The sequence below is a fragment of the Podarcis raffonei genome, chromosome 6 (genome assembly GCF_027172205.1).
Source record: "Podarcis raffonei isolate rPodRaf1 chromosome 6, rPodRaf1.pri, whole genome shotgun sequence".
Lineage (NCBI taxonomy): Eukaryota > Metazoa > Chordata > Lepidosauria > Squamata > Lacertidae > Podarcis > Podarcis raffonei.
This window is the reverse complement of record NC_070607.1, coordinates 35,160,397-35,185,485: the sequence shown is the minus strand read 5'-3', so window position 1 is coordinate 35,185,485 and position 25,089 is coordinate 35,160,397. Positions and strand designations below refer to the sequence as shown.

At 42.1% G+C, this 25,089-nt stretch overlaps 1 protein-coding gene across 4 annotated transcripts in view; it reads right to left on the bottom strand.

The window, feature by feature from the left end:
• Positions 1-776: 776 nt before the first annotated feature.
• The window catches only part of ERICH3 (glutamate rich 3), a 62,158-nt gene continuing 37,845 nt past the window's right edge, over positions 777-25,089 (bottom strand). For all 4 annotated transcript variants that reach the window (XM_053392044.1, XM_053392046.1, XM_053392048.1 and 1 more), the window contains 4 exons: positions 13,197-13,613; positions 9,657-9,806; positions 3,440-7,780; positions 777-1,274 (listed from right to left, as the gene is read on the bottom strand). In XM_053392044.1, the coding sequence (XP_053248019.1) occupies positions 3,462-7,780; positions 9,657-9,806; positions 13,197-13,613 (4,886 nt within the window). In that variant the 3' untranslated portion in view covers positions 777-1,274; positions 3,440-3,461. The remainder of the gene's footprint in view (positions 1,275-3,439; positions 7,781-9,656; positions 9,807-13,196; positions 13,614-25,089) is intronic.

The window sequence follows — 25,089 nt, the reverse complement described above, 5'->3', positions numbered from 1 at the left end:
ACCTAACACTGCTGATGTTTTAGACTACAATTCCCATAAGCCCCAGTCAGCATAGCCAGCGGTAAGAAATGATGGGATTTGTAGTTCAAAGCTTCGGGACAGGGGGCTTCATATTGGCTACCCCTGCCATTCATGTTAAGGCATGTGCATGTGCTCTGATACTGGTGAGGTCTCTTTCTGTACAACAGCACAAAGCCCTGTGTACATGTTAAGACATTCAAATGGAGCTGCATCGTGCATAAGTGCTATTTTTGAGGCAGCTAGCCACACCACTGAAATAACGCATGTAGCATGCATGCCTGAGGAATTGTGATGACGTCTTCAAATGGCTTAGCTCCCTGTGGAAAGTTCCACTTGTACAGGGGAGACTGCCTGCCCCCTTCCCTTGAAAGAGCAAGGAGCCAAGTCCACGGAAAAGGCAATGGAATCGATGCTGCAGCATGTCCTTACATACAGCAACAACAAATAACACTTTGCCCTTAGACATGTTGCAGCTCCTCTAAACAGGAGCTCAGTTCACATGAAAAGCAAAGTCGGCTGCGCCCTCTGTGCCTGGGTGCAGAACTAATCCCAGTGTAAATGAACATTTGATATTTATATTTTGAAAGGATGTAGAAAAGACCCGGTCAAAACATATGCACCTTTCTATTGGAACACATGTGTCTAGCCTTGCTTAAACACCAAAAACACCCCCAAAACCCCACACAAATGACACATCAAAGGCAGCCGGGGGGTGGGGGGTTGAATGGATATAATCACAATATGTACAGTTCTCATCTGTTTTTTCAGGTGTTTTATTATTCTACATAAAGCCCTCATTGTGGCTCTCACTATCACCACAGTTAACCGGCTGATTTTTGTGAAGTTCCCAGCAACATAATAATTTTCTGCTTTTTTAAAAGAAATGTGTGGCAGCTGTTGGACAGGCCTCATGATTATTACTTTCATAATTATAAAGGAGTGCTATTTCTGAAATGGGCTAGATAGGCTTATTTCTCTAGTCTGGAGCTGTTCTGGTTAAAAAGCAGCAGATGTTTATGCTACTCATGAAGGAAAAGAAAGAAAAAGGAGGGAAGACACCCCAGCCAGCACCAGCCTAGAGTGATTTGTGGAAAAGTTGCTAAATAATCATAATTGTAATATGACTAATGGAAAAGGGAAAATGGAAGCTGTGGAATAATTGGAGAGAATGCTTGGTTGGGTGAGTCATTGTTTCCACCTTGCCTTGGGACTTCTAGTGATGACACAGTGGGACTGTCAAACCCCAGAGTACTCTAAGGAAGCAAAAAAGGAAAAGAAAGTTAGCTGTATAGGGTGCAGATTACAAGTTTGACGTAACAAGGACTAGCAATTCTAATCTGCTACTTTGGAAAGTTGTTTGTTTGCTGTGCATTAGGACATCTCTTAAGATATTGTAAAGAAATTTTGGTTCCTGGGGTCAAAGAGAAGGTTTTCCACTGTTTGTGCGCCATTTTCCTCTGTTTGCATACCATTTTGAATCAAAATGTCAAAATGAACCTTTCAAAACTGGCCTGGCCTTTTGGTTGCAGTTGATCCTCGGAGCTATTAAAGCAGTGCTTTACTTTACCAAGGACCTTTCAAAGATGTTTGCATATTCTTTCTCAACTTCCTTATCCCCCAAACACTAGCCCACTAGCTGGGGATGACTCCGGAAGATGAGAGCCATTTTGGAATAAGTGCAACCCCACCCACACAGCTAAGAATGATGAAATGGTGCAAGCAAGATCTACGTGTGAGATAGAAAAAAACCAAAGCTGTCAGTTTGAAAAACAGGCAGAGAGAGCTGAGCTGAGTTTTTTACTCTGCAAGTCAAAAGCATCTGGGATGCAGGAATGCCTTGCTCTGATGGGACTGCAGTGGGCATTCTCTGTTCAAATGTTTACATTATCTTCCTCCACTAGTATATCTGTAACACAACAAAACAAAACAAAATACCAAAGAAAGGCCTCTCCAGCAATCTCATCTGCTAAAGAAAACCAAACTTGGCTATCTACTACTGCCACCACCAGCCTCTGCTTAGAAGAGTGGTATACAGTAGTACCTCTGGTTGTAGGCGGAATCTGTTCCAGATCCCGAGGTTTTTGCTACTGGAGGTGTCTGTTCTGCGCATGCACGCAGTGCGGTAAAGCGCTTCTGCGCATAAGCGCGCAGCGAAACCCAAAAAAATACTTCCGGGTTTGCCACATGTGTATCCCATGTTAGAATTCTGCTCCATGATTGCAGTCATGGGATTGTTGTCTATCACATGATGGTGTATGTTTTGACTCCACAGAGTGGGAAGTGAAGGAGACAGGATGTTTGTGTTACTGTGTTTCATGAAGTGGGACTATTTTCCTTTGTTCTTTCTCTTTGCTGTCTGATGGTAGAGAGAAAGGGAGCCATGTTGCAGTGCTCCGTGTGTGTTTATATGTAAATAAAGTAGATTAGCCAAAATGCTGAGTTGCTGAGGTCTGTTACGCAAGCTGCGAAGACTCTGTGGATCCCTAAGTGTGCTGATGTCTGTTGGCATTGGTCGCTGTGATGTTTGGGCAGACGAAAGCTTTTGAAGCTCCTGAACAAACAACCAGGAGGGAGAGAACATGCCAGTCGGGCATGTGTCTCTGCCAGGGTCCTACTCGAGTGTAGGACAAGCTCCTGACATCCCAAAGGATACGTAACCAGAGGTGTGCGTAAGTAGGGGTACCACTGTACGAACAATAGCTCCTATCAGGTCTACCATTCAGTATTTTCATGATCTAAAGGAACTGGGTTGAATCGTTTAGAAAACTGTGTAAAAAAATATATATATTTCCCAACTTGTCATTTTAGCCTGCTACACATAGGCTCATAAAATGGTCTGAAGGAAAACTGAGCAGTTCTACCGCAGCCATTAAGCAGTCTGGCCCCATAAACTGTCCTGAAGGGAGCCCCCAGCCCAAACAATATGCAAACAGCTCCAAATTCCTCCAAGGAGACGGAGGTCTGTGTGATATTTTATTATTATTTTTAAAAACCAGCCATGTAAAGTCAAATCAAGCACCCTTCAACTCCTATTGATTTGTAACAAGTAAATGAGTAAGTGCATGTTCAACTCTCCCCAGTGAAATTAGTGTCAAGAAAGGTGGAACTTTAGCTGGCTCATGCACTCTGCTCCAGAGTTATAGCTATGGAGGCAACGAAGTAAGGTGAGTTTCAAAGACAGGTTGTTGTTGTTGTTGTTGTTGTTGTTGTTGTTGTTGTTGTTGTTATTATTATTATTATTTCCTGTGGATGAGTGTTTGCCATTCAAAGGAAAAAAGTCACACAAACACACACATGTATGGCTAACTGGCTAATGCAAACACTTAGGCAGGCCTAAAGCAACTCTTTGGATTGGGGCCATCTCTCTCTCTCTCTCTCTCTCTCTCTCTCTCTCTCTCTCTCTCTCTCTCTCTCTTACCTTCATTCCTAGTCCCTTCTTCTTAGTCAGATGTTCGAGAAGATTCTAGGCTGATCATTTGCAAAGTGAAGTTTACTGGCGGCTGTCCTTCAGGCTGTTGTGCATTGCTGGGAACAATTTCTTTCACCGGCAGATTTTCTTCTGGAGACTCTTCCTCTCCTGTTCTCCTCTGTTTGTTTCTATATTTTTCCTCCACAGGCTCTTCAGTACCTGCTTCCATGGCTTTGTCGCTCTGAGCACCCCATGTTTTTCTTTTTACTACAGCTGCAAAAACTTCTTTCCTCCCAGCCTCCTCCTTGTGAGACAGCATTTGAGCCTCTTCTACTGAAACTTCCCCCTCAAGTTCTTTAGGCTCTTCTTCCTCTTCCTCCTCCACTTCTTCACTCATAAACGATACTTGTTCTATCAACTTCTGCATCCCTGCCAACAGAGCTTCCTCCACATCTCGCAGCGTTATCGTTGGTTCTCCTGTGTAATATGCCTCCTCTTCCTTCTCTACTTCATCGCTTGCATCTTCTACCTGCACCTCCAGGTCAGGTGACATTTTCCCGGCCACAGACTCTTTTAGTGTTTTTTCCACTTCATCTTGGAAGCTGACTTTACTGCCCATTCCTCCTTCTGCTAATGCTGCTTTTTGTGTGAATGGCTCGGATAGGTGTGATGCCTCTGTCACACCGGCTACCCTTGGGCTTCCTGTGATGGTCATCCCATGGGCTATTTCCTTCTCATGTGCCATGGACAGAGACCCCCTTTCTCTCTCTTGCCCTGAAACTTCAGCCTCTGTCCTCCTTCTAATTGCCACCTTCCTCCCTGCCTTTGTCTCTTCAAAATCCACTTCTCCTTCTCCTTCTGCCTCTGTCTTCCTTCTTCCTACTCTTTGTTTCTGTTTAGGTGCTACCACTCCAGATCCCAGAATCACTTCTGTCCCTCCCTCTTCAACTTCCTCACCCTCCTCTTCAATTAGATCCTCTTCCTCCACTGCACCTTCTGCACTGGCCACCACGCCTTCAAGTCTTGCTCTTCTTCCAGCCCTTCTTTCTGAACTTGTCTTGACACCTGACCTCTCTGCCTTTCGTATTACTCTTGCTTCCTGGGGTGTCGTGTCTTCATCTTCTGCTTCTGCTCCTGAAATGACCCCCTCAGCCTCACTCTCTGACAAGGGTTCACCTTCCCAAGGTTCTAGTTCCTCTTGAGCTGAACCTTCATCTCTAGATATTCTTTTCTTCTTTCTCACTTCTACATGTGTTTTCCTTCCAGCCCTTTTTTCTGAACTTGGCTTGACTGCTGACCTCTCTGCCTTTCGTATTACTCTTGCTTCCTGGGGTGTCGTGTCTTCATCTTCTGCTGCTGAAACAACCCCCTCAATCTCAGTGTCCGACAAGGGTTCACCTTCCCAAGGTTCTAGTTCCTCTTGAGCTGAACCTTCATCTCTAGATATTCTTTTCTTCTTTCTCACTTCTACATGTGTTTTCCTTCCAGCCCTTTTTTCTGAACTTGGCTTGACTGCTGACCTCTCTGCCTTTCGTATTACTCTTGCTTCCTGGGGTGTCATGTCTTCATCTTCTGCTGCTGAAACAACCCCCTCAATCTCAGTGTCCGACAAGGGTTCACCTTCCAAAGGTTCTGGTTCCTCTTGAGCTGAACCTTCATCTCTAGATATTCTTTTCTTCTTTCTCACTTCTACGTGTGTTTTCCTTCCAGCCCTTCTTTCTGAACTTGGCTTGACTGCTGACCTCTCTGCCTTTCGTATTACTCTTGCTTCCTGGGGTGTCGTGTCTTCATCTTCTGCTTCTGCTTCAGAAATGGCCCCCTCAGCCTCACTCTCTGTCAAGGGTTCACCTTCCCAAGGTTCTAGTTTCTCTTGAGCTGAACCTTCATCTCTAGATATTCTTTTCTTCTTTCTCACTTCTACGTGTGTTTTCCTTCCAGCCCTTCTTTCTGAACTTGGCTTGACTGCTGACCTCTCTGCCTTTCGTCTTACTCTTGCTTCCTGGGGTGTCATGTCTTCATCTTCTGCTCCTGAAATGACCCCCTCATCCTCACTCTCTGTCAAGGGTTCACCTTCCCAAGGTTCTAGTTCCTCTTGAGCTGAACCTTCGTCTCTAGATATTCTTTCCTTCTTTCTCACTTCTATGTGTGTTTTCCTTCCAGCCCTTCTTTCTGAACTTGGCTTGACTCCTGACCTCTCTGCCTTTCGTATTACTCTTGCTTCCTGGGCTGTCGTGTCTTCATCTTCTGCTCCTGAAATGACCCCCTCAGCCTCACTCTCTGTCAAGGGTTCACCTTCCCAAGGTTCTAGTTCCTCTTGAGCTGAACCTTCGTCTCTAGATATTCTTTCCTTCTTTCTCACTTCTACGTGTGTTTTCCTTCCAGCCCTTCTTTCTGAACTTGGCTTGACTCTTGACCTCTCTGCCTTTCGTATTACTCTTGCTTCCTGGGCTTCTTCTTCTGCTCCAGAAATGACCCCCTCAGCCTCACTCTCTGACAAGGGTTCGTCCACCTCAGATTCCAGTTTCTGTCCAGCTGCACCTTCGTCTCTAGATATTCTTTTCTTCTCTTGTTGATGCGTTCTCCTTCCAGCCCTTCTTTCTGAACTTGGCTTGACCGCCGACCTCTCTGCCTTTCCTATTACTCTTGCTTCCCGGACTGTCGTATCCTCATCGTCTGCTGCTGAAACAACCCCCTCAATCTCAGTGTCTGACAAGGGTTCACCTTCCAAAGGTTCTGGTTCCTCTTGAGCTGAACCTTCATCTCTAGATATTCTTTTCTTCTTTCTCACTTCTACGTGTGTTTTCCTTCCAGCCCTTCTTTCTGAACTTGGCTTGACTGCTGACCTCTCTGTCTTTCGTATTACTCTTGCTTCCTGGGGTGTCGTGTCTTCATCTTCTGCTTCAGAAATGGCCCCCTCAGCCTCAATGTCCGACAAGGGTTCATCCACCTCAGATTCCAGTTTCTGTCCAGCTGAATCTTCGTCTCTAGATATTCTTTTCTTCTCTTGTTGATACGTTTTCCTTCCAGCCCTTCTTTCTGAACTTGGCTTGACCGCCGACCTATCTGCCTTTCGTATTGTTCTTGCTTCCTGGGCTGTCATATCCTCATCTTCTGCTGCTGAAACAACCGCCTCAATCTCAGTGTCCGACAAGGGTTCACCTTCCAAAGGTTCTGGTTCCTCTTGAGCTGAACCTTCATCTCTAGATATTCTTTTCTTCTTTCTCACTTCTACGTGTGTTTTCCTTCCAGCCCTTCTTTCTGAACTTGGCTTGACTCCTGACCTCTCTGCCTTTCGTATTACTCTTGCTTCCTGGGCTGTAGTGTCTTCATTTTCTGCTCCTGAAATGACTCCCTCAGCCTCACTCTCTGATAAGGATTCACCTTCCCAAGGTTCTAGTTCCTCTTGAGCTGAACCTTCATCTCTAGATATTCTTTTCTTCTCTCTCACTTCTAAGTGTGGTTTTCTTCCAGCCCTTCTTTCTGAACTCGGCTTGCCTGCTGACCTCTCTGCCTTTCGTATTACTCTTGCTCCCTGGTCTCTCATTTCTTCATCTTCTGCTGCTGAAACGACCCCCTCAGCCTCACTTTCCGAAAAGCGTTCACCCACCCGAGGTGCTACTTTCTGTTGAGCTGAACCTTCATCTCTAGAGATTTTTTTCTTCTGTTTCACTTCTGGAGATGTTTTTTGGCTCTCACCCCCCCACAGGCCTGAAATGTCTTGGACTATTTCCTCCATTTCAGATGAAACTCCTTGTCTGACACCTTTGCCGCCATATACTAGGGCTCCAGAAACAGCTGCTTTTTCCTCATCTGTGGAGACAACCCCTTCAAGGTTTGACCCCGGAGCCATGTCTTCTCCTTCCACAAAAGAACCATCCTCCAGTTGGATTTTCATTTTGTCCTTCACACCTCCCTTCAATAATTTGCCTTCCTTACTTTCCATATCATCTCCCAAAGCCTCTTCTTCATCTTGTGTTTTCTCTCCCTTCCCCAGAGAACTCTTTGGTTTTTTGAGCTTTTTCTCTGCTTTTGCCTTTCCCCCAGCTGCCTTTCCTTCCTGATGCATGACTTCTTTTTCAGCATTGTCCAAATCTGATTCTGCTTCTGCTTCTTCCTCCAGTTCTTCTGCAAGCTCCTTATTTCCTGCTCGTTTTGCTTTACGAGCTGTTACATCTTTGCCTCGCAATTCTTCTCCCAAAGCTGTTTCTTCGGGGCCTTCCTCATCGGCAAGCTCCTCTTCGTCAAGTGCTCTTTCCTTGCCCACCATCTGTCTTGCATGTTCCACTTGCCCCGCAACCTTCTGTGATTCAAGCGCTCTCGATTCTTTTGCCAAGGAAGCTCCATCTGGCACTATTAAAATAAGCACAGCATGAGTTGTAATTGTGATAACTCTATCAGTGTTGGGTTGGGCTTTTTCTTAAAAAAAAATACATTGCAATGAAAGGTGTCATATTTTTCAACCTTCCTTGCAGAGAATGGCTTGGCTCAGCCATTGTGAATCATCTGATGAGATCCTGCACTGACAACTTGTGGGCTAGATTGTGTGGATAAACCCATGAGGGACTGATGTGTGAAGGAAGCTACCTCGTGGGAATACACTGGACATGTTAATTTTCTGGACCCACATGGTTCTATAGAGGTCAAGGCACAATAATGCAGGAGGGAGCCTTCTCCTGCTTTGACCCATTTTGTCCTGCTTAAGAAACTGCCACATGTTTCTGCCCCCTCCCACATTTTTTAGAAGCAGCAATTTCTATATAAGCAGAAAGTTGTCAGTCAACCCTTCTTTTCCCAATAGCCTTGCCCATGAACAGATATTGAAAGAAATTAGCCATGTCACTGAAACTGGAATATAAATACTCAGACAGCAAGTTCATCTTGCAGAATAGCTCCATACCAAGTGAAGAGTTGCTGAAGATGAAAGGCATCTGGCAGCCATTAAATCAAGCATATAAATATTGATACGTACACACACACACACACACACACACACATGAGTGGGAATGGAGTACTCAAAAAACAACTGGGACCCCAGTATCAAAAGAAAGGGGAGCACTACTCCACACCCTGATCAAAAAAAGACTCGTTGTACAAAGTGCATTTGATACTAATGAAATTTATGCAGGTTGGGATTAACTGTTCTCATTGATTTCAGTAGTGGAACTGGCTGTCCAATCCTATGCATGTCCAATTTTCCACCCAGCAAAGGGTATATAGGCTGTAGCCTAACTTTATTTTTCCTATTGGAGCTGTTGTCATTAAGTTGGGAGATACTTCACAAGCCTACATGTTATTAATTATGCTTGATAAACTACGTTTGATAAATTATGTTCTAAAATGTTAAAGGATATAAAGGAGTGGAAATAATCATATTGACATCTATACAGAGAAATGGTTTCTTCCTGACTTGTATGCTTGTATAATCTAAACACTTTGCAGGAAAAATTGTAGGAGCTGAAGTGCTGATGGCATCCATCTATGCCCTTATGTGTGATGTTCAATGAACAATGCAATCATACCAGACAAATCCTGGAATCAAAAAGCTGCATCTGAGGGGAATAGAGCTGGAAAGAGTGGTTATAATTCAGCCAGAAGGTCAAGGGAGGTAGTGAGGGGAGTGAAGCAGTATTATTAGGAAAAACCACCATTTCCCTAGTGACAAAATTGTTTATGGAAATTGTAAAATTTGTACAGTATAGTGTGAAGTAGGAGGAAACATCAAAAGCTTTCTTCTTTATCCTCCTCCATTAGTCTAATCAAGCACATGCCTATCTATCACGTAGGCCAAGACTTTCAAGTAGACTTTGGGTAATTAAGGCTCAAACCGGACTTGCAGGACATACGTTGTTGATTCTGCTCCACATCTCCTCATACCATCTAGCAAAAGGCAGCATTTTTTGGTGCTTGCTTGCTCTTCCTTAATGGGAATACTAGTTAAAAGGTGGATTCATTCTAACCTGGTGGTTCAAGTCTGATCAGTGCAGCTTTAAGAATTTAAGAAATCTGCTGTATCAGACATGGCAAAGCACACAAAAACACTCAAACACACAAGCCAGCCTCCAAACAGCCTAAACAAGCAACCTTCTTGTTGCTAGTTATTCAGGCACAATCAAACCTACAAAATGAAGGAAATTAAAAGAAGGATGAGATGAGAGTTTAAAATAAAAAGAACAATTCCAGTATTGGAATGGGTTGTGGCACTTAAGGCTTTATCATTTGATTTTACCTTTATGTTTATCTCCTTTATGTTTATCTTTCTTATCTATGCTCTCCTCCTCCTCATCCTCCGTACTGGAGTCACTTGGTTCAGGTTCAGAACTCAAAAGTCGATCATGTTCCATGGCCTCAGCTATTTTCTCTTTGACGGATTTGCCATCTTCAAAAAATAGCACAACAATCACAAAACAGGGAGCAAAAGAGAGAAATTGGGGAAATGCTGATCACACATCGGCTTACAGGTTACTCTACTAGCAATTAAGGATGCCAATTAAAATCCATGTCACCCACATGGATGCATTAAACACATACATAAAGCAAATAGCATCCCATCTATCAGATATTAAAATTGCATGCAGTGGAATTTCCACAATACAAAACAACAACTGCCACTACTACTACCACTACTACTACTACTACTACACACAAGTTACAAAAAATACCATCAGATCATAAGGTGATCTTTTTGTTCAGAAATATTTTTAATTTGCACTCAAACCAAAATAACAAGACAATAGAAAACCTGCAGATAAACTCAGGACATTTTTCAATACTAAGTTTCCAGATGCAATTCCAATGATTCCATCAATTCTCTAAACAGGTTAAATAGCTTGTGAGCTTCATCTCATTTTGATGCCTGGGCAGATCCGAATGCAAATCCCCATGCTTCAACAAACATTTGATATTCCTAAACGCATGAGAAGCAACATGTCCTATTCTGCTACATTTCCAGCACATTCTTATTAGGCCATGACACAGTTTAAAGTTGTGCTAATATTTTCATTGTAACCTCAGTGCTTATGCAATAAAGTTTATTTACATTTCACTTGTTCTTAACAGAGTATGCATTATTAATATTGCATTCCTATTAGCTTAGCAACCACTATTCCCGAAACAGAAACAGAAGATTTTTTCTTCTTCTTGTCTCCAAAACGACATGTATATAAAAAGAAATCACTGCTGAAAGTTGCAAAGCTCTCTGGCATTAGTGTAGATTTCTTTAAAATTGGAAGCCTGATGAGTTCTGCCTAGGTGTACACACTAGCCCCATTGGGATCTGAACCCTCCCCAGTATTGCTTTGTGAACAAGTCTTGTACACAAGGAGTTTAAACCACTTGGTGTGTAAGGATGATTTTCTTCCAGTTCTGCAGTGTGGGTGAAACAGGTAGGTCATTGCAGTGAGAGGCTTGATGCTGCAATAAATTATGCACACACTGGCACCTATCCCACTCTAGTCATGCTGCCTACAACCAGTGGCGGAAGGGTCTGGATGTGTCTAGGAGACAAATAATTAGACAACTTTTAGAAGACATCGGAAGGCAGCCCTGTACTGGGAGCTTTTTGATATCTGATGTCTTATTATGTTTTTATAAGTGCTGGAAGCCACCCAGAGTAGCTGGGGCAACCCAGATAGATGGGTGGAGTATAAAGAATAAAATTAGTAATATTATTGTTATTACTGAGATGTACTTATTTTATTTCAGTCCTGCCTTTCTACCAGTATAGGACCCAAGGCAGCTCACAATATGTAGATGTAGATCCAAATGCTCATCCAGAATGGACACCCGCACCCTCAACATACATGGAAGCCTGCTTCTGTAGGGGGGTTTCTCTTTCTTGCTACAAAATAAAGTCCACTGAACATGTTTTATTTTTGTTTTTCCTTTTCTTTTGTCTCCCCCTATATCTGCCATGATCAACCCTATTCAAGCAGACATTCAGCAGACTGCAAAAAAAAAAAATCCAAAAAAAGAAAGAAAGAAAGGGAGTGGCAGAAGATAATTTCAGTAGCCAGGCAAAAATCTCAACACCTCCAGCTACCACAGCAGCAGAGTCTGGAGACATCCTCTGCTAAATGCTATGTTAATTCAGATCCAGGACTATCAAACAACTGTTTAATTACCATGTTCAGAAATCTGAGCTAAACAGAAATGATGATACCCTTCTGCACTAAAATCTGTGGCAGGCCATTAACTCAACCCACATGATTACTCCATGCTTCCATTTTGTATTAGAGCACTTAATCCTATGTGTGTACTTGTTAAGTGGTTAATAACTTCATTCTTCAACAGTACTTAAATATTCATCTCATCTAACAGTCTAATTGGGAAGTTGCTCACATTGAGAATCCAGCATATGGATGAAGGGAAAGATTTCAAACAACTAAAACACCCATAAATAATTCAGCATAATCATCCAGAACTGTACTTTTCACTCTCTTTTTTTCAATTTTCCTCCATGTGAGATACATAACAAATTGCAAGGCAATGAAAAGCAACCCAGCCCAAAGATGTCTGCAAACCATTCCAATTTTCATAACATTCTGCACATGCCAAACTATTCCATTGAACAGCACAAAGCAATAAGAAATAAACCATCAATGTCTATTAATAGGAAGCAAGATCACTGTATAATTCACCACCAGATGATTGCAGATAAAAATACAAATCAGAAGAATTAGCATGACTTATGGCTTTCTTTCGTGTCTGCATCACTATGGGTTGATATTAAGTGACTAGAATGATTTACTACAGTTAAAAATAATAATACTACACACCTTAATTGTTTCTTTCCCTCCAAGGGGTTTAGACCCAGAAAAAATAGGAATTGATTGTGCAAACAGTATGCATTTTATGAACCAAAATAATAATAATTATATATATGGTTTTAGGGGAGGGGCTATACCATAGCTTGTTGATAGAGCACGTGCTTTGTGTGCAGAAGGCCCCAAATTCATTTCATGGCATCTCCAGTTTAAAAGGTCAGATAGCAGGTGATATGAATGACCTCTGCTTAAGGCTTTGGAGAGTCGCTGGCAGTCAGAGTTGGCAATACTGGATAGGATGAATAGTCTGATTGGATATAAGGCAGACTCCTATACTCCTATCTTTAATTTGCTAAGTTTAAAGCTATGAAACTTGTCCATAATCTCACAATAAAAAAGGTGGAACAGAAACTTTTATCTCGTGTCTCACACATTCATCACTCCAAACAATAAAAGCACACAAAGATGTGGTTTAGATGTCATTATGTCTCTGAACCTACAAGAAGTATACACTGATTAACTTCGTTTGATGCAATTGTTTTTCCCTATGTTGATAAATAGCCTTTCCAGCTGTGCTTTCAGACGGGATGGCAATCAAGTTTGGGCACTGCTTGATCTCAGATCCATTTCACCTGCTTGTCTCCGTTTCCCATCGAGAAAAGTAATAAATTCAGCTGTCACAAAATGCCACGCAAACGATAGTGATGGAGACAAGAGGAAAGCTCGCCAAAGCCTTACATGTTAAATCACACAGACCACAATTATAGCACCCAAAACAACAGCATGGCATGGACGTTTCAGAGCATGACACTGCCAGCAATTTGGCACACACAGTAAACTGAGGGTGGGAGGGGGGAATCACATCGTTCTAACATACAATGTTGTGTTTCACATGCCATTATCAAAGCTTAGAATGCAAAATGATGCAGTCAGTCAGGAACAAGCAAAGCCACACACTTGTATGCAACGGACCCATCAGAGTTCTGACTGCAGACCATACTTACCACCTTCATCCTCATCTTCAGAAGGTCCTCTGCTTCTGGTCTCTGCTCGATGGCTGTGTTCAGAATGCCCTAACACATCCTTTTCCCTGTCGTCCCTCACACTCCTGTGCACCGAACCTACAACCTTGCCTTCCTCACTGCCTGGACTTGAGTCTTGACTTCTTGCCTTCCTGACTTTGTGAGAGGTGCGTGGCACGTCTCTGGCTGCTTTGCTGGGGGCGTCCCCCATGTCTGGCTCTTCCTCCACATCGGTTCCTTGGCCTTTCTCTCTTTGGGTCTTTGTGGTTTCACTTTCATACCCTGAATGTCTGTCGGTCTTCTCTCGCTTGCGGCCTTGCTTTCCTGTCTCGCGGTCAGAGTCGTTTTCACTGCTGTATGGCATGCTGCTGGAGGAGAGGGAGCGTGCAACCTTCCTGTCTACAAAGAGTAAAACACAATTTCATTTCAGTGGCACCTTACCTCTTCTCAGCGCTTGAAATCATTGCTTGGAGGGTCTTGTGGAGAAACCTAGGGCTGTGTGTGAAACAGGCCTCCCTTCACAGCAGCGCAAAGTGTTGTTAGGGGGATGTGAGAGCCCTTCAGGTTAGTGCTAAAGCACCAGGTTTTATAAGAATGAGTTCAATCTAGGCATCTACTCTTTAAAATATTTCTGGGGGATTGAGTGGTTAAGAACTTCCTGCCTATGCTCTTATGGGTACATTAAAGATCAGCATAAAGCTGTCTCCAATATTCCCTAGTTACTTTTATGCCAGGCAAGAGAGGCTTGCTTTCACTGCAGTGATCTATCTGCTTCCTTTTCTTGTTGTATTTAAGGTGGGGGGGGTGTAACTCGTTTTAAAAGGAGTTGTCTGTCTGAGGTGTGTTTGCCTGGGTCTTTCACTTAAGGATCTTCAACATCAGCGCCTGTGCCTAAGATGAAAATGCATGGTTTTGCTGAAATCCTTATTCACTTTGCTTTTGCTCAATGATTCCTGTGTTCTAAAACACAGTATCAGAAAAAAATCAGTAACCATATTTATTTTTTCTGAAATATATCTGTAACACCTTTCATGCACAAGGTGGTGTAAAAAGGAGGGGGGAATAAAATTACAATTCAGAATAAAATGGCAGCTGCTAGGTCAGTGGCAAAATGCTCAAGGAGACCTTGAGATGATGAATGAAACCAAGGTAGCGTCTAAAAGTGGAAACATTGTAGTAAGAGGTGACTTCAACTACCCTCACACAGACTGGCTACATATGTGTTCTAGTCATGACAAAGAGATAAAAATTCTAGGTATCCTAAATGACGATGCTCCAGAACAGTTGGTGTTGGAACTGACCAGAAGGACAGTGACCCTAGACTTAATCTTGAGTGGCATACAGGACTTGGTGCAAGATTTAAGCATTGTTGAGCCAATGGGGAACTGTGACCATTAAGCTGTAAAATTAAATATACATGTAAATGGCTAGGTCACCAAGGAAATCCAACAAGGTCACATTTGATTTCAAAAGCGGAAATGTCCCCAAAATGAGGAGGTTGGTAAAAAAGAAATTGAAAAGCCAAATCACTCCAAATGCTTGGGAGTTGTTTAAGACCACAATGTTAGAAACTCAACTTGAGTGTATACGGCAAATCAGGAAAGATATCACAGGACCAAGATGATCCTGTGGGATCTCAGAAAGTATTTCATTTACTGCAAGGCACTGAGGAAAGGAGGTCTTGAACCAGGCAGATGAAGCGCTTCTCCACACTTATCTTTCCTCCACTTTTCCCAGGAAATCAGCAAAAAAACCTGAATTGACATTTGCTCCAATGGAGCACTAAAGAGCAGTTTTATGTGGGGAAAGCTCTCAGGCATTTTTTTTAAAAAAAGGTTGGACATGGAGCTTTTAAGCACGAACCAGTGCCTGGAAAGAGTGGGGCAAAGGGTAAGTGAGGCTAAGCCCTAACTGTAGGACGTGAGCCCCAACTAGACTGAATTAGCTGTCAGCTGAATTGACAGGTCAATCAATGCCTGCACACCTGGGCCTATAATGGTCTGGCCTGAGAGCTGCCCCATCAGTCCAAACAACTTTTTTGTGATGAATACCTTGTCCTAGCCCTAGTTTATCCATGTCCCTTGCACTGATTATGCCCCTACCTTTGGCCCCTCAGACCTGACTTGCTCTAGCCTTATCCTTTTCTGTTTGCTCTACAACCTTGTCACTGTACCCAAGATCTGAGAGCAGACACCTTGCTCAGACTGGACACTTATGTAGTCTTTTCTGATAATGCCACCCAGTTAAGGGAAAGCTCAAGCACGGATTCAGACTAAGGACTACTCAGTATCACTTTATAAAATGCTGCAGCTTCTAATTTCATTTGCAATAAATCCTCGACAAACAAAGTTCATTCATTTGCAAATACCTAACATTTCAACTGAATAATAGAATCCATTGGAAATCCGTTATAGACAAAACTAAAATCAATACTGTAACATATTATATTCTTGTGTTTTCTATCAAATGCAGTTCTGAGTTCTGAGCTCCTTTCATGTCCTGCCTGCTTCCGATAATTACTTGTAAATTTTGCTAATATTTTAAATTATTCTTTCCATCTGTGCTACTCTGAATATTCTGCAGGGCTTGTGATTCTTTTGTAAAGGGGAGCGGGGAGGAAAACGTGTTTACTTGAGCAAAAATGCAGGGTTTTCTTTATTCTTTCATTGCACTTCTGTAATGTAAAGCATTTTCCAATGAATATTATAAGAATGAATGAAACACTACTGTGAGGTGGTCATTAAAATCTCTCTTTTCCATATGGGAAGCAAGGCTGTAGAACATATAGCTAATCAATGTACATAGTCAATCAGTAAACCAATTGGAGCTAGAACTCAATAAAACTGGTCCAGATTCAGCACTCTAACAAATGGACAGCGTCACTTAATGGATTTGATAAATATTAACATGCATAAGATACTGAATGGATGTTTTATTTTGGGGGGATGGGTGTTACTGGAGGATACTGGATCAACACTCCTGGTGACTTAAGGAGATATGCAACAAAGCAGATAGAGACCCAGAGGTAATGTGAGCATCTCACTCCTCCAACTAGCCTATCTTCATCAATCAGGACTTTCAAGGCAAGTCTTCACATTAATCCACATGGTAATGTAATAATACAAGAGAAGAAACGTGTTAGGGCTGGTGCAAACAAGCGCAAAAAATGAAGGTCATTTAAAGAATGTTTCCTGTGGCAGCCCAATGGCACACACATAGAAATTTGCTGCATACTTCAGGGTGGGGTAGCATGTTTCTTTAAAATGTCACCATAGCCTTAAAAAGAAAAGGGGAAACCTTCAACATGCTACACAGAGACAGCTTCTTTAAAAGGCACCCATGCCTGTCTTATTTTGTGTGGACCAGTTGTAGGTTAACACAAATCGCTCCCTCAGAAAATTGCAGCAAATTAAAAACCAGGCTGGAAAGTGATAAGATTTAATTATCTATGGCAGCTTGTCATTGGTCAAAACACAGACATAGGGAACGTTATCACATCTTGTGCTTTAAGCTTGTCATTGGTGCCAGCTAATAGTATCAAATGTATGAAAGGAGGCCTTGAGTGCCATCTATTGGATTGGAAAGATAAGCAGAAACACTTTTAATAATTTAATAATAAATATACCTTCAGCTTCAGTGTCTCTTTGAATGTTCTTTAGAAATGGTGAAAGGAGAAGAAAGACTGACTCATACTTCCACTCCCATCTCCCAAGGGAGGTTCTCATCTGATGGGACAATGTGTACAACGCACACACAGAGAAGATGCATAATTCTACCTATCCATCTGGAAAATGCGTATCATACCTGGAAGGATCTTTCTGTTTTCCTCCCTGAACACAAGAATATGGATGTGGTTAAACAGAGCGCTTGAGTGATTCACGCTTCTTCTGCTGCCATTTGCCTCTGAGACATGTGCAAAAGCCACCTTAAAGCAGCATTAGATTTCAGCCTCGAAGTGTGTAAAAGGCCATGAGACATTTCAGCAACCCAGGTCATTAAAAATATTATCAGGCTTTTTGAAAACATAAACAGCCTGATACAGAAATAGCTGTTTGCCTCAGCAAAAACAGCCTGCACTGCTTTCCAGCTAATGAGTCATCCTGATTTATTCACAGGATTATGGTCTACGAGGATTTGAAAACCATACGTTCAGTCTTCTCTGACCTGTTCTCTGCCTGCGCTCAACAAAAATATTGCATGGAAAAATAAGGATTACCGTTTCTCATTTATCTAGAGACACTATTAAAATCTTCCACATTTGGAGAAATTTCGCCTTCATTTGGACCTGCACCAGCTGCTAAAATTCAAAGCTGTCAAGAAAGTGCACAGATTGGAGCGGACCATCGTTTTATTATTATTTATGAAGGATAGGCTCCTATCGTCATTTCAATTTTATTTTGATTTTTTAGTAAAAACAGAGTCAAGGAAATCTGTGCATTGCAGTCCCTCAAAATCCTCTGTAACTATATACTGAAAACCCTAAGGGTGGAACTCAACTGATGAGTTCTGTTAGTGGAAGCCCACCTAAGGACTTCCACTTGTGCAACTGGGCATTCCCACCTCCTCTCCTTGTGTGCCCCGCCCCTTCCCCTACAATTAGTTCACGGGGCAGGGACAGGAGAAACCCCAGAACAGCATGCAGAGGAGACTGTTCCATTTGGCAAGCTACAATGCTGGTCTGGACAGAATAACATAGTGAGACACTGAATTCTTCCCTATGGGTGGTACCCAATGTACCACTACGCGAATCTTCAGTCAGTGCAAGGATTTCTGCTTGAGCAATGGAATCTTCTCTCCTCCCCACAACACTTCCCCCAAATCTGTTCCCCCAACCCACTGCAGCAGGTTTGGGGGCTGGGGTATTAGGGGAGAGGGAGGCAAGCCCCACTGCGCAAGCAGAAATCCATGCACTGACAGGATGTGCTAGTTTAATACCACTCTAGATGGACCTAGCAAATGTTAATTTCAAAGAATGCCTCCAAGGTAGCATCATTGTAAGGGAAACTGAGAAAAGAAAAGGAAGATAGATAGACCCAGCTATCTTGTGCTGCTTTGAGTATCCTGCCAGAATCTGTTTGAAGATGAGGGGACTAGGAGAGGCATCATTGATGGGCCTTGCTGGGCATCAAAGGCCCAAGGATGCTGGGTTCTGATGCCAGCCCAGAAGCCCCATTTCCCTCCTTTCATTTGTTTATGGTATTTAAGGGAAACGTAGGGGAAAGCAACATTCTAACAAAATCTGAAAACTGCACACAATCGTTTATTTTGGTCACCATCATGTCATGACTAAGGCAAAGGCCTCTTTCAGCCATCTTGAGGTTTCAGGAAAATAGCTACATCTCAATGTTCAAAGCTTTCACTCTGCTTTTTGATTGCATGCCATGTATATCCTTCATACTGAAAAGAGAATATTGGAGCTCACTCATACTTCCTTCAAAAAGAGAGCATGCAGGAGAAAGCTATTGCTCCTGACCTAGCCAAGTCTTCTTCTAGAGCGAGTCTTGGAGTAACTTTGTTACATCCTAGCACAGAAGGAATCTCACAGTAGCTCTGGAACAGTTTTGTACAGTAAACTTCAGTTGTTTATAGAATCAACTAAGTTAGTTTTCGAAACTGTGATTCTCCACAATTGCAAAGTGTGCCAATGGCAAGGATGCTGACAGTGAGAGGTGAAATCACTTTCAGCCATCTTGAGGTGTGAATAAAACAGCTACTTTCGTGTATTTCAGGGCACTGCTATACTGTATCTGAGCTTCCTTTGACTGGCTGGAACTTACAGACAATAAAGTCTGGATATTGGGGGATGGTGGAAAGAAGGGAGAAATGGGCTTCTAGTAAATGTTTTCAGAAGGTGTCTCTAATTTACATTTTTCCTGGTGATTGAAGCAAGGAAGGAAATCTGCTTAGGAATGAATGTCCGAAGCACATCCTCCAGCGTGGAACAACACACTAGAGACAGAAACTTATTTTGTTTCTTGCTGAAAACTGCTCCAAGAAGTAAGAGAATCCAATTCTCACCAACAGCAGTTGGGCTACATTACACAAATCAAGCCAACGGATATATTAAAACTTCTAAAGTAATGGCTTTAGACTGTGTCAATAAAAATGACCCGAATGGGTGCTTTATTGTCATTCTGTAAAGAGCACTGTTACACCAACAGAAAGAATTACTTGACCTATTTTCTCATTTTTTCATGTGCAGAGTACTATGTTTACAATTGGGATACAGGGTTGTTAAATGAGATTAATCTATTAGCACATCAGAACCAAGAGCAGGGCTTCATATAGGTAGTCTTCAATTGCATGGAACTAGAACACTGATGGGACATTTACTCTTTTTGCTACTCATGAACAGCTGCAGAGGCCTGCCATATCATTGTCACATTCTCAGCGATTCCTGCTTAAACTGGCCACAAACCACCAGTTTCTGGTAGTTCAAAGGATTGCAAGAAGGATAACAAATATGCAACATGTGACTCAGAGACAAAATACATGAAGTACGCATTCCTAGACCATACCACTTCAGAATGCACATGGGGGGGAGGCAAGAATGTTTACTGGCCCCCAAACAGGAGGAGGGGGATCACAATACTTGCAAAATGAATGTTGGGGAGAAAGCAAAGTCTAAAGGCCAACCCAGACAAATGCAAACGGATTGATGACAATGAATGTGTCTAGTTTTAAATGTTGAATTACATCTGCAGGGGGCATCCCTCAGGATCAAGACCACGCACATGGGAAAGGGAGATGTGACTTCCTGCCCATGCCACAGTTCTGATTAAAACCCCTGTATTCACACTGCTATTTATCCTCCAATCTTGCAATGGCACTGCTTATGATTTCTTCTCACCTCATCGTCACCAGTCATTGAGGCTTTGTGATTGTGGGTTTACCCACAGAAGGGAAATTCCAGTTAGTGGAGGAAGAAATAAAATGCCCTAATATTGATTTGGTTTGCATATATACTTGAGGGTGACACAAGTGCAGCCCCCAATCTCCAGCTCCCATCTCAGAACCTACAGCTCCTTCCCCACCAGATAAGATTTCAAGAATCAACTCCTTCAGTCCCCAGGGGCATTTCTAATTAATTATTTGCGGTTAATTGTTCACATAACTCCAACACTGCAAAGTGGACTGCTATTGTTTGCATTTGTCAAGCGACAAACTTACAACCAAGCTTTCGTCCATGGCACAACATTGGGTCTGTCGTATCCAATTTTACTCTGACAGTCTCTTTTGAATGATAAGCAGTCTCCTCTGAAACCGCAGACAATCCTATATGGCTTCGCTGTAGTTACTGAACTACTTCTGGATGGGAAAACAAAGAAAGCTATGGCTGTTGCCCATGATGATGAAAACTGTAATCACTGAAGTGATAGCGAGTGCTAACCCAAAATGGTTGGTCATCTCATTTCTACAGCCTCTAGCTACAAAACATACACATTTCCTAACCAGTCTTGCATGCTATTAATAAAACACTTCAATAAAGACTGTCACGCCTATCCAATTAGCATGATCATTCCACTTAAGTTATATCTCGTTGGGATTTCTGCTCTGAATGGATCAATTACTATCACACAAAATGGGTCAGGATTTTTTGTTAAATGCTACTTATCTGAAATTTGTTCATCTGTAAAACTCAGAGTGCATTATTTAACTCCCTGCTGGGAGTGAGTATAGGGGCCAAGATCTACTCGGCTTCCAGTTAAATCCACAATTAAAACAAAACTATTTTTTTAAACTGCTTAATGAATGGCATGCTGAATTAATGTTAAATAGCGGCAGCAGCAGAACACGCATGAGCAGCCAAGCATATTTTTGTACAAAGCATACGGTTGAGGAAACAATAGTCAAAAGAAATTTACTACTGGCTTCATCAGTTACTTATCCAGAAGTGCAGCTTGTTATGTGTCTTAATATAATTAATTGAGTGCATGTAGCGGATTAATAATGAAAACCCCAAGTCAGCCCCATGAACACTTGTGCTACAGGCACTGTAGCGGTGACAGGTGTCACAAACAAAGCCTTCCTTCATGCACGCCACTTCAGACCACTATAGCTACAGGCCGATTTAATCCTATGTTCATTTCCTTATACCTATATCAATGTTCAAACCTATTATTTCTTTGTATACCTTGTAGACCCTTCATAATTAAAAGAGAATATTGGAGCTCACTCACATTTCCTTCAAAAAAAAGTACGCAGGAGAAAAATATCATTCCTGACTTAGCTAAGTCTTCTAGAGGGAGTATGGGAGTAGCTACATTCCATCCTATAGCACAGAAGGAATTGCAAAGTAGCTTTGGATCAGGTTTGCACAGTAAATGTGAGTTGCTTACAGAATCAAGCAAATCAGTATTCGAAACCGTAACCTTCCAATAACTAGAAAGTGTGCCACAGCAAATGCACTGATGGTGAGGGCAAAATCACTCAGAATGCAAATGCAAATGCAAATGAAATGCATCAAAAACACACGAAGATGTTATGGTTTAAAAGAAACCATTCACATGAGCCAAGGATGAGATAACAACATAAACACGGTTTCCATAATTTGCTTTACTCATAACCATGAGTACGAATCCTGTATCCAGCTAGAAATTTAGTACGCCACCTTCCTTGTCCTCAACTCTAAAAGGTAGTCCATGCATTTTACTGAGTTTCACATCAATGGAGATTCAAGGGTCTTCCAGGAAGCATGTGGCTGTGGTTGCTATAAGAAACAGAAGGCTGGACTACACGGACCTTTGGTCTGATCATACATATCTGATGTTGTGCCACATATCTGATGTTGTTCCAAGGGAACCTCAGCCTCTACTGTAAGAAGCAGGTCCACCTAATTGTGATGTCAAACAACCAAGGCAAATCTAGAATCAGTTTCTACTTACGGTTATGTACCTCCAGAGTGAAATGAAAAAGAAAATCAATAAATACATACCTTTCTTTATTTTATTATTATAGCCTCAGCACTGTTTTCCAGCTGCAAGCACATTTACAGGAATGGCTCTTCTTCTAATCCCAATACTTCAAACTGAAAGTTATCAGTCAACATTATTTAACTTTAGGTAAATTGTGAGGAGCCTATATCAGTCCTGGCTACCTGGGTCTCCTCCATACAGAAGCAAGTGGAAAAACATATAGCAGCTTCATGCAGTGGGGGAACTTGCCTGCAGCATAATCCAGAGTTTACCTGCTCAAAAGAACTCAATGGGACTTCCTTCCAAATATGTGTTGTAAGATTAAAGTCTTACTTTTTAACATATGCCTGCTTCTAATGGCCAAAGCACCCTGGTCCTAAACAAGAAAGAAACAATAATGTTCCTTTTTATGTTAAACCTCTCCATTCTGAAGTTGAATTCCGATTCACACTCCAATGCAAGGAAACGTTTCCAAATAGCTGTATTTACTGTGCAGCTACATTATTAATGTAAGGCTATGTAAAGGAGATTCTTCTTCATCTCCTAATGACTTGGGTGGACCATTTGTGCAAATGAGGAAGCGTTTTTGCAATATTCATTGGGTGGAACAAAAATACATAAATGAATTCCAAACAAGAGAATTTAATCAGAAGCAAGTGAATTATGCATCCGAAAATGAAAGAGCAGGAAGAAAGCTGTTTAGATAGGACTCTGCCACAAAGCAAGACTTTCTACCTAGCACCAAACACAATCTACACCAGGGATGGGGGAACCTGTAGTCTTCAGATATTATCAGCAAACCTGACCATTGGCCATGCTAGCTGGGGCTCATGGAAGTTGTAGTGCAACAACTCTGAAAGGCCACAGATTCCCAATCTCTGATGTACATCATCCACGATGAGATGTGCCCTAAGCAGAGGGCAGATGCCCTGATAGATGCCTGCATAAAAGAAAGCTATCCATGACCCAAGCACGACCCAAGCCATTTCCAAGAGGAAGAGCACCCTCAGAGTTATTAGCAATTTCAGCAAAAGGAAAATTCATTCCCCAAATAAGATGATTTGCCAAGACTTAAATCATACCAGTTATCAGATCAGTCCAGCTATTAACAAAGGCTGCCACAATATATATTTTTAGGCAATGCAACTACACACCACCCAGTACCATGTGACCACAAGCCTGAGAAGCAACACCAGCTTTTTAAAAAAGAAAGAGCATGTAATTATTTCTTAAATGATTAGCAAAGCTGCAAGCTGATTATCCTTCATGGTCACTGGCTGCTTAGAGAAATCAAAGTCTCTTTGATCAGAACAAAGATTCGTCCATGCAGACCAACTGCAAACCTGGTTTGACACCCTGAGTTTGCCGTCGACTTTTGTGCTTCCTATAGAAACACTGGATCTTTCTCGCAGCAGTGTCCATTTCCCAGTCAGCTGCTTTACCTTTCCCTATTTCACACAGAAAATACAAATACAAAAGCTACATTAACGTTTGGCTTGGGAAAAGAGCTCTCCGATAAAGCCTGTCAAAATGGAAGGCATTTCAATGGAGAGATTTCAGGGGAGCAGTAAACACAGAATGCCTGGTCCACTTTGACAAGCAACTGTTGTGTAAGTTATGGCAGTATCAAAAAGAAACAGCAGGATAAGAAACAAACAGGAAGAAATCAGGTCTGTGCCGACGGAAAGCCAAAACGCTTGCAATTTCCATTGTTTTGCAAGCATGCCTAGCTTTTGGACCCGTTTCGCTGTTTGTATTAATGAATGGGAAATGAGATACATGCTTCCCATTAGATTATTTATGAAGGTGTGCGGCTCAGAATACATAAAGGAAATAATTATCTCCATCAGTTATGCTGACTGGGGAGGACAGAGGTTACCAAAAATGTTATTTATGCTACTGAAAACTAATTCCGCAGCATTTTAATTTCCTTGTGGTAACAATTATCTAGGGTTCATCATTCTGAGTGTTTGTCCCCTGCACAGAACTCAGAAGGCACAGGACTGCATATTTATCGCCCTGAGGTTGTGGGCATGTCATTCTTGGATCAAAATGGAGTCACGCTGCAACCACTGACCAGAATTTGGCTTGCAGAAAGCCCTGCTTACTATGGAGCCCAGAGGGATGGCAGGAGAGAGCCCTTAGAATTGTTGTTATGGGTTCTCACTTTCATATACAGTGGTACTTTTTTTGGTGCCTGGTACTTTACAATGCAAAAGTGACATCTACAGGCTGCCATGCAAGATGTTTCTTTTCATATGATGAAAACTATACACAGTTTCATACATTATGCCAGTTCATACATTACAAATTAATAGGCTCTTTCTCTTTTAGCTCTATTTTTTTTTAATGGAAAAAGCGAGCCAGGAACCCACAGAATACCATGAATGTGCTCATGTCAAAAAGACACAAGTGATTCATTGCAACATGTGAATTGGAACACAGGAACACAGAAGGAGCATTGACAAACATTGACAAACAACTGCTGTCAGCTCCCCAAGTAGCCTCTTCTACAGGTGTCTGGATGTTTATAAATATAGGATCTTGCAGGGGGGAGTTTGTGCAGGGTTCTACACTGCAGGACAGGGTGATATGATATCACATTAGCAGTGCGAGCACACTACACGCGAGGCCTGTTCCTGATAGGAATCTGCCTTATACCATACCCTCCATTTCTCTGATGAAAATAGGGACGTCCCATTCCATACTGATAATCTTCCTATTTATACCCCACACATCTTACTGGGTTGCCCCAGCCACTCTGGGTGGCTTCCAACATACATAAAAACGTAATAAAACATTAAACATTGAAAATAACTTCTCTATACAGGATTGTCTTTAGACGGCTTGGGGGTCAGATAACTCCATCCCCTCCAACATTTCTCCAATGAAAATAGGGACGCCCTAGGGAAAAGCGGGACATTCTAGGATCAAATCAGGGATGTCCCTGGAAAATAGGG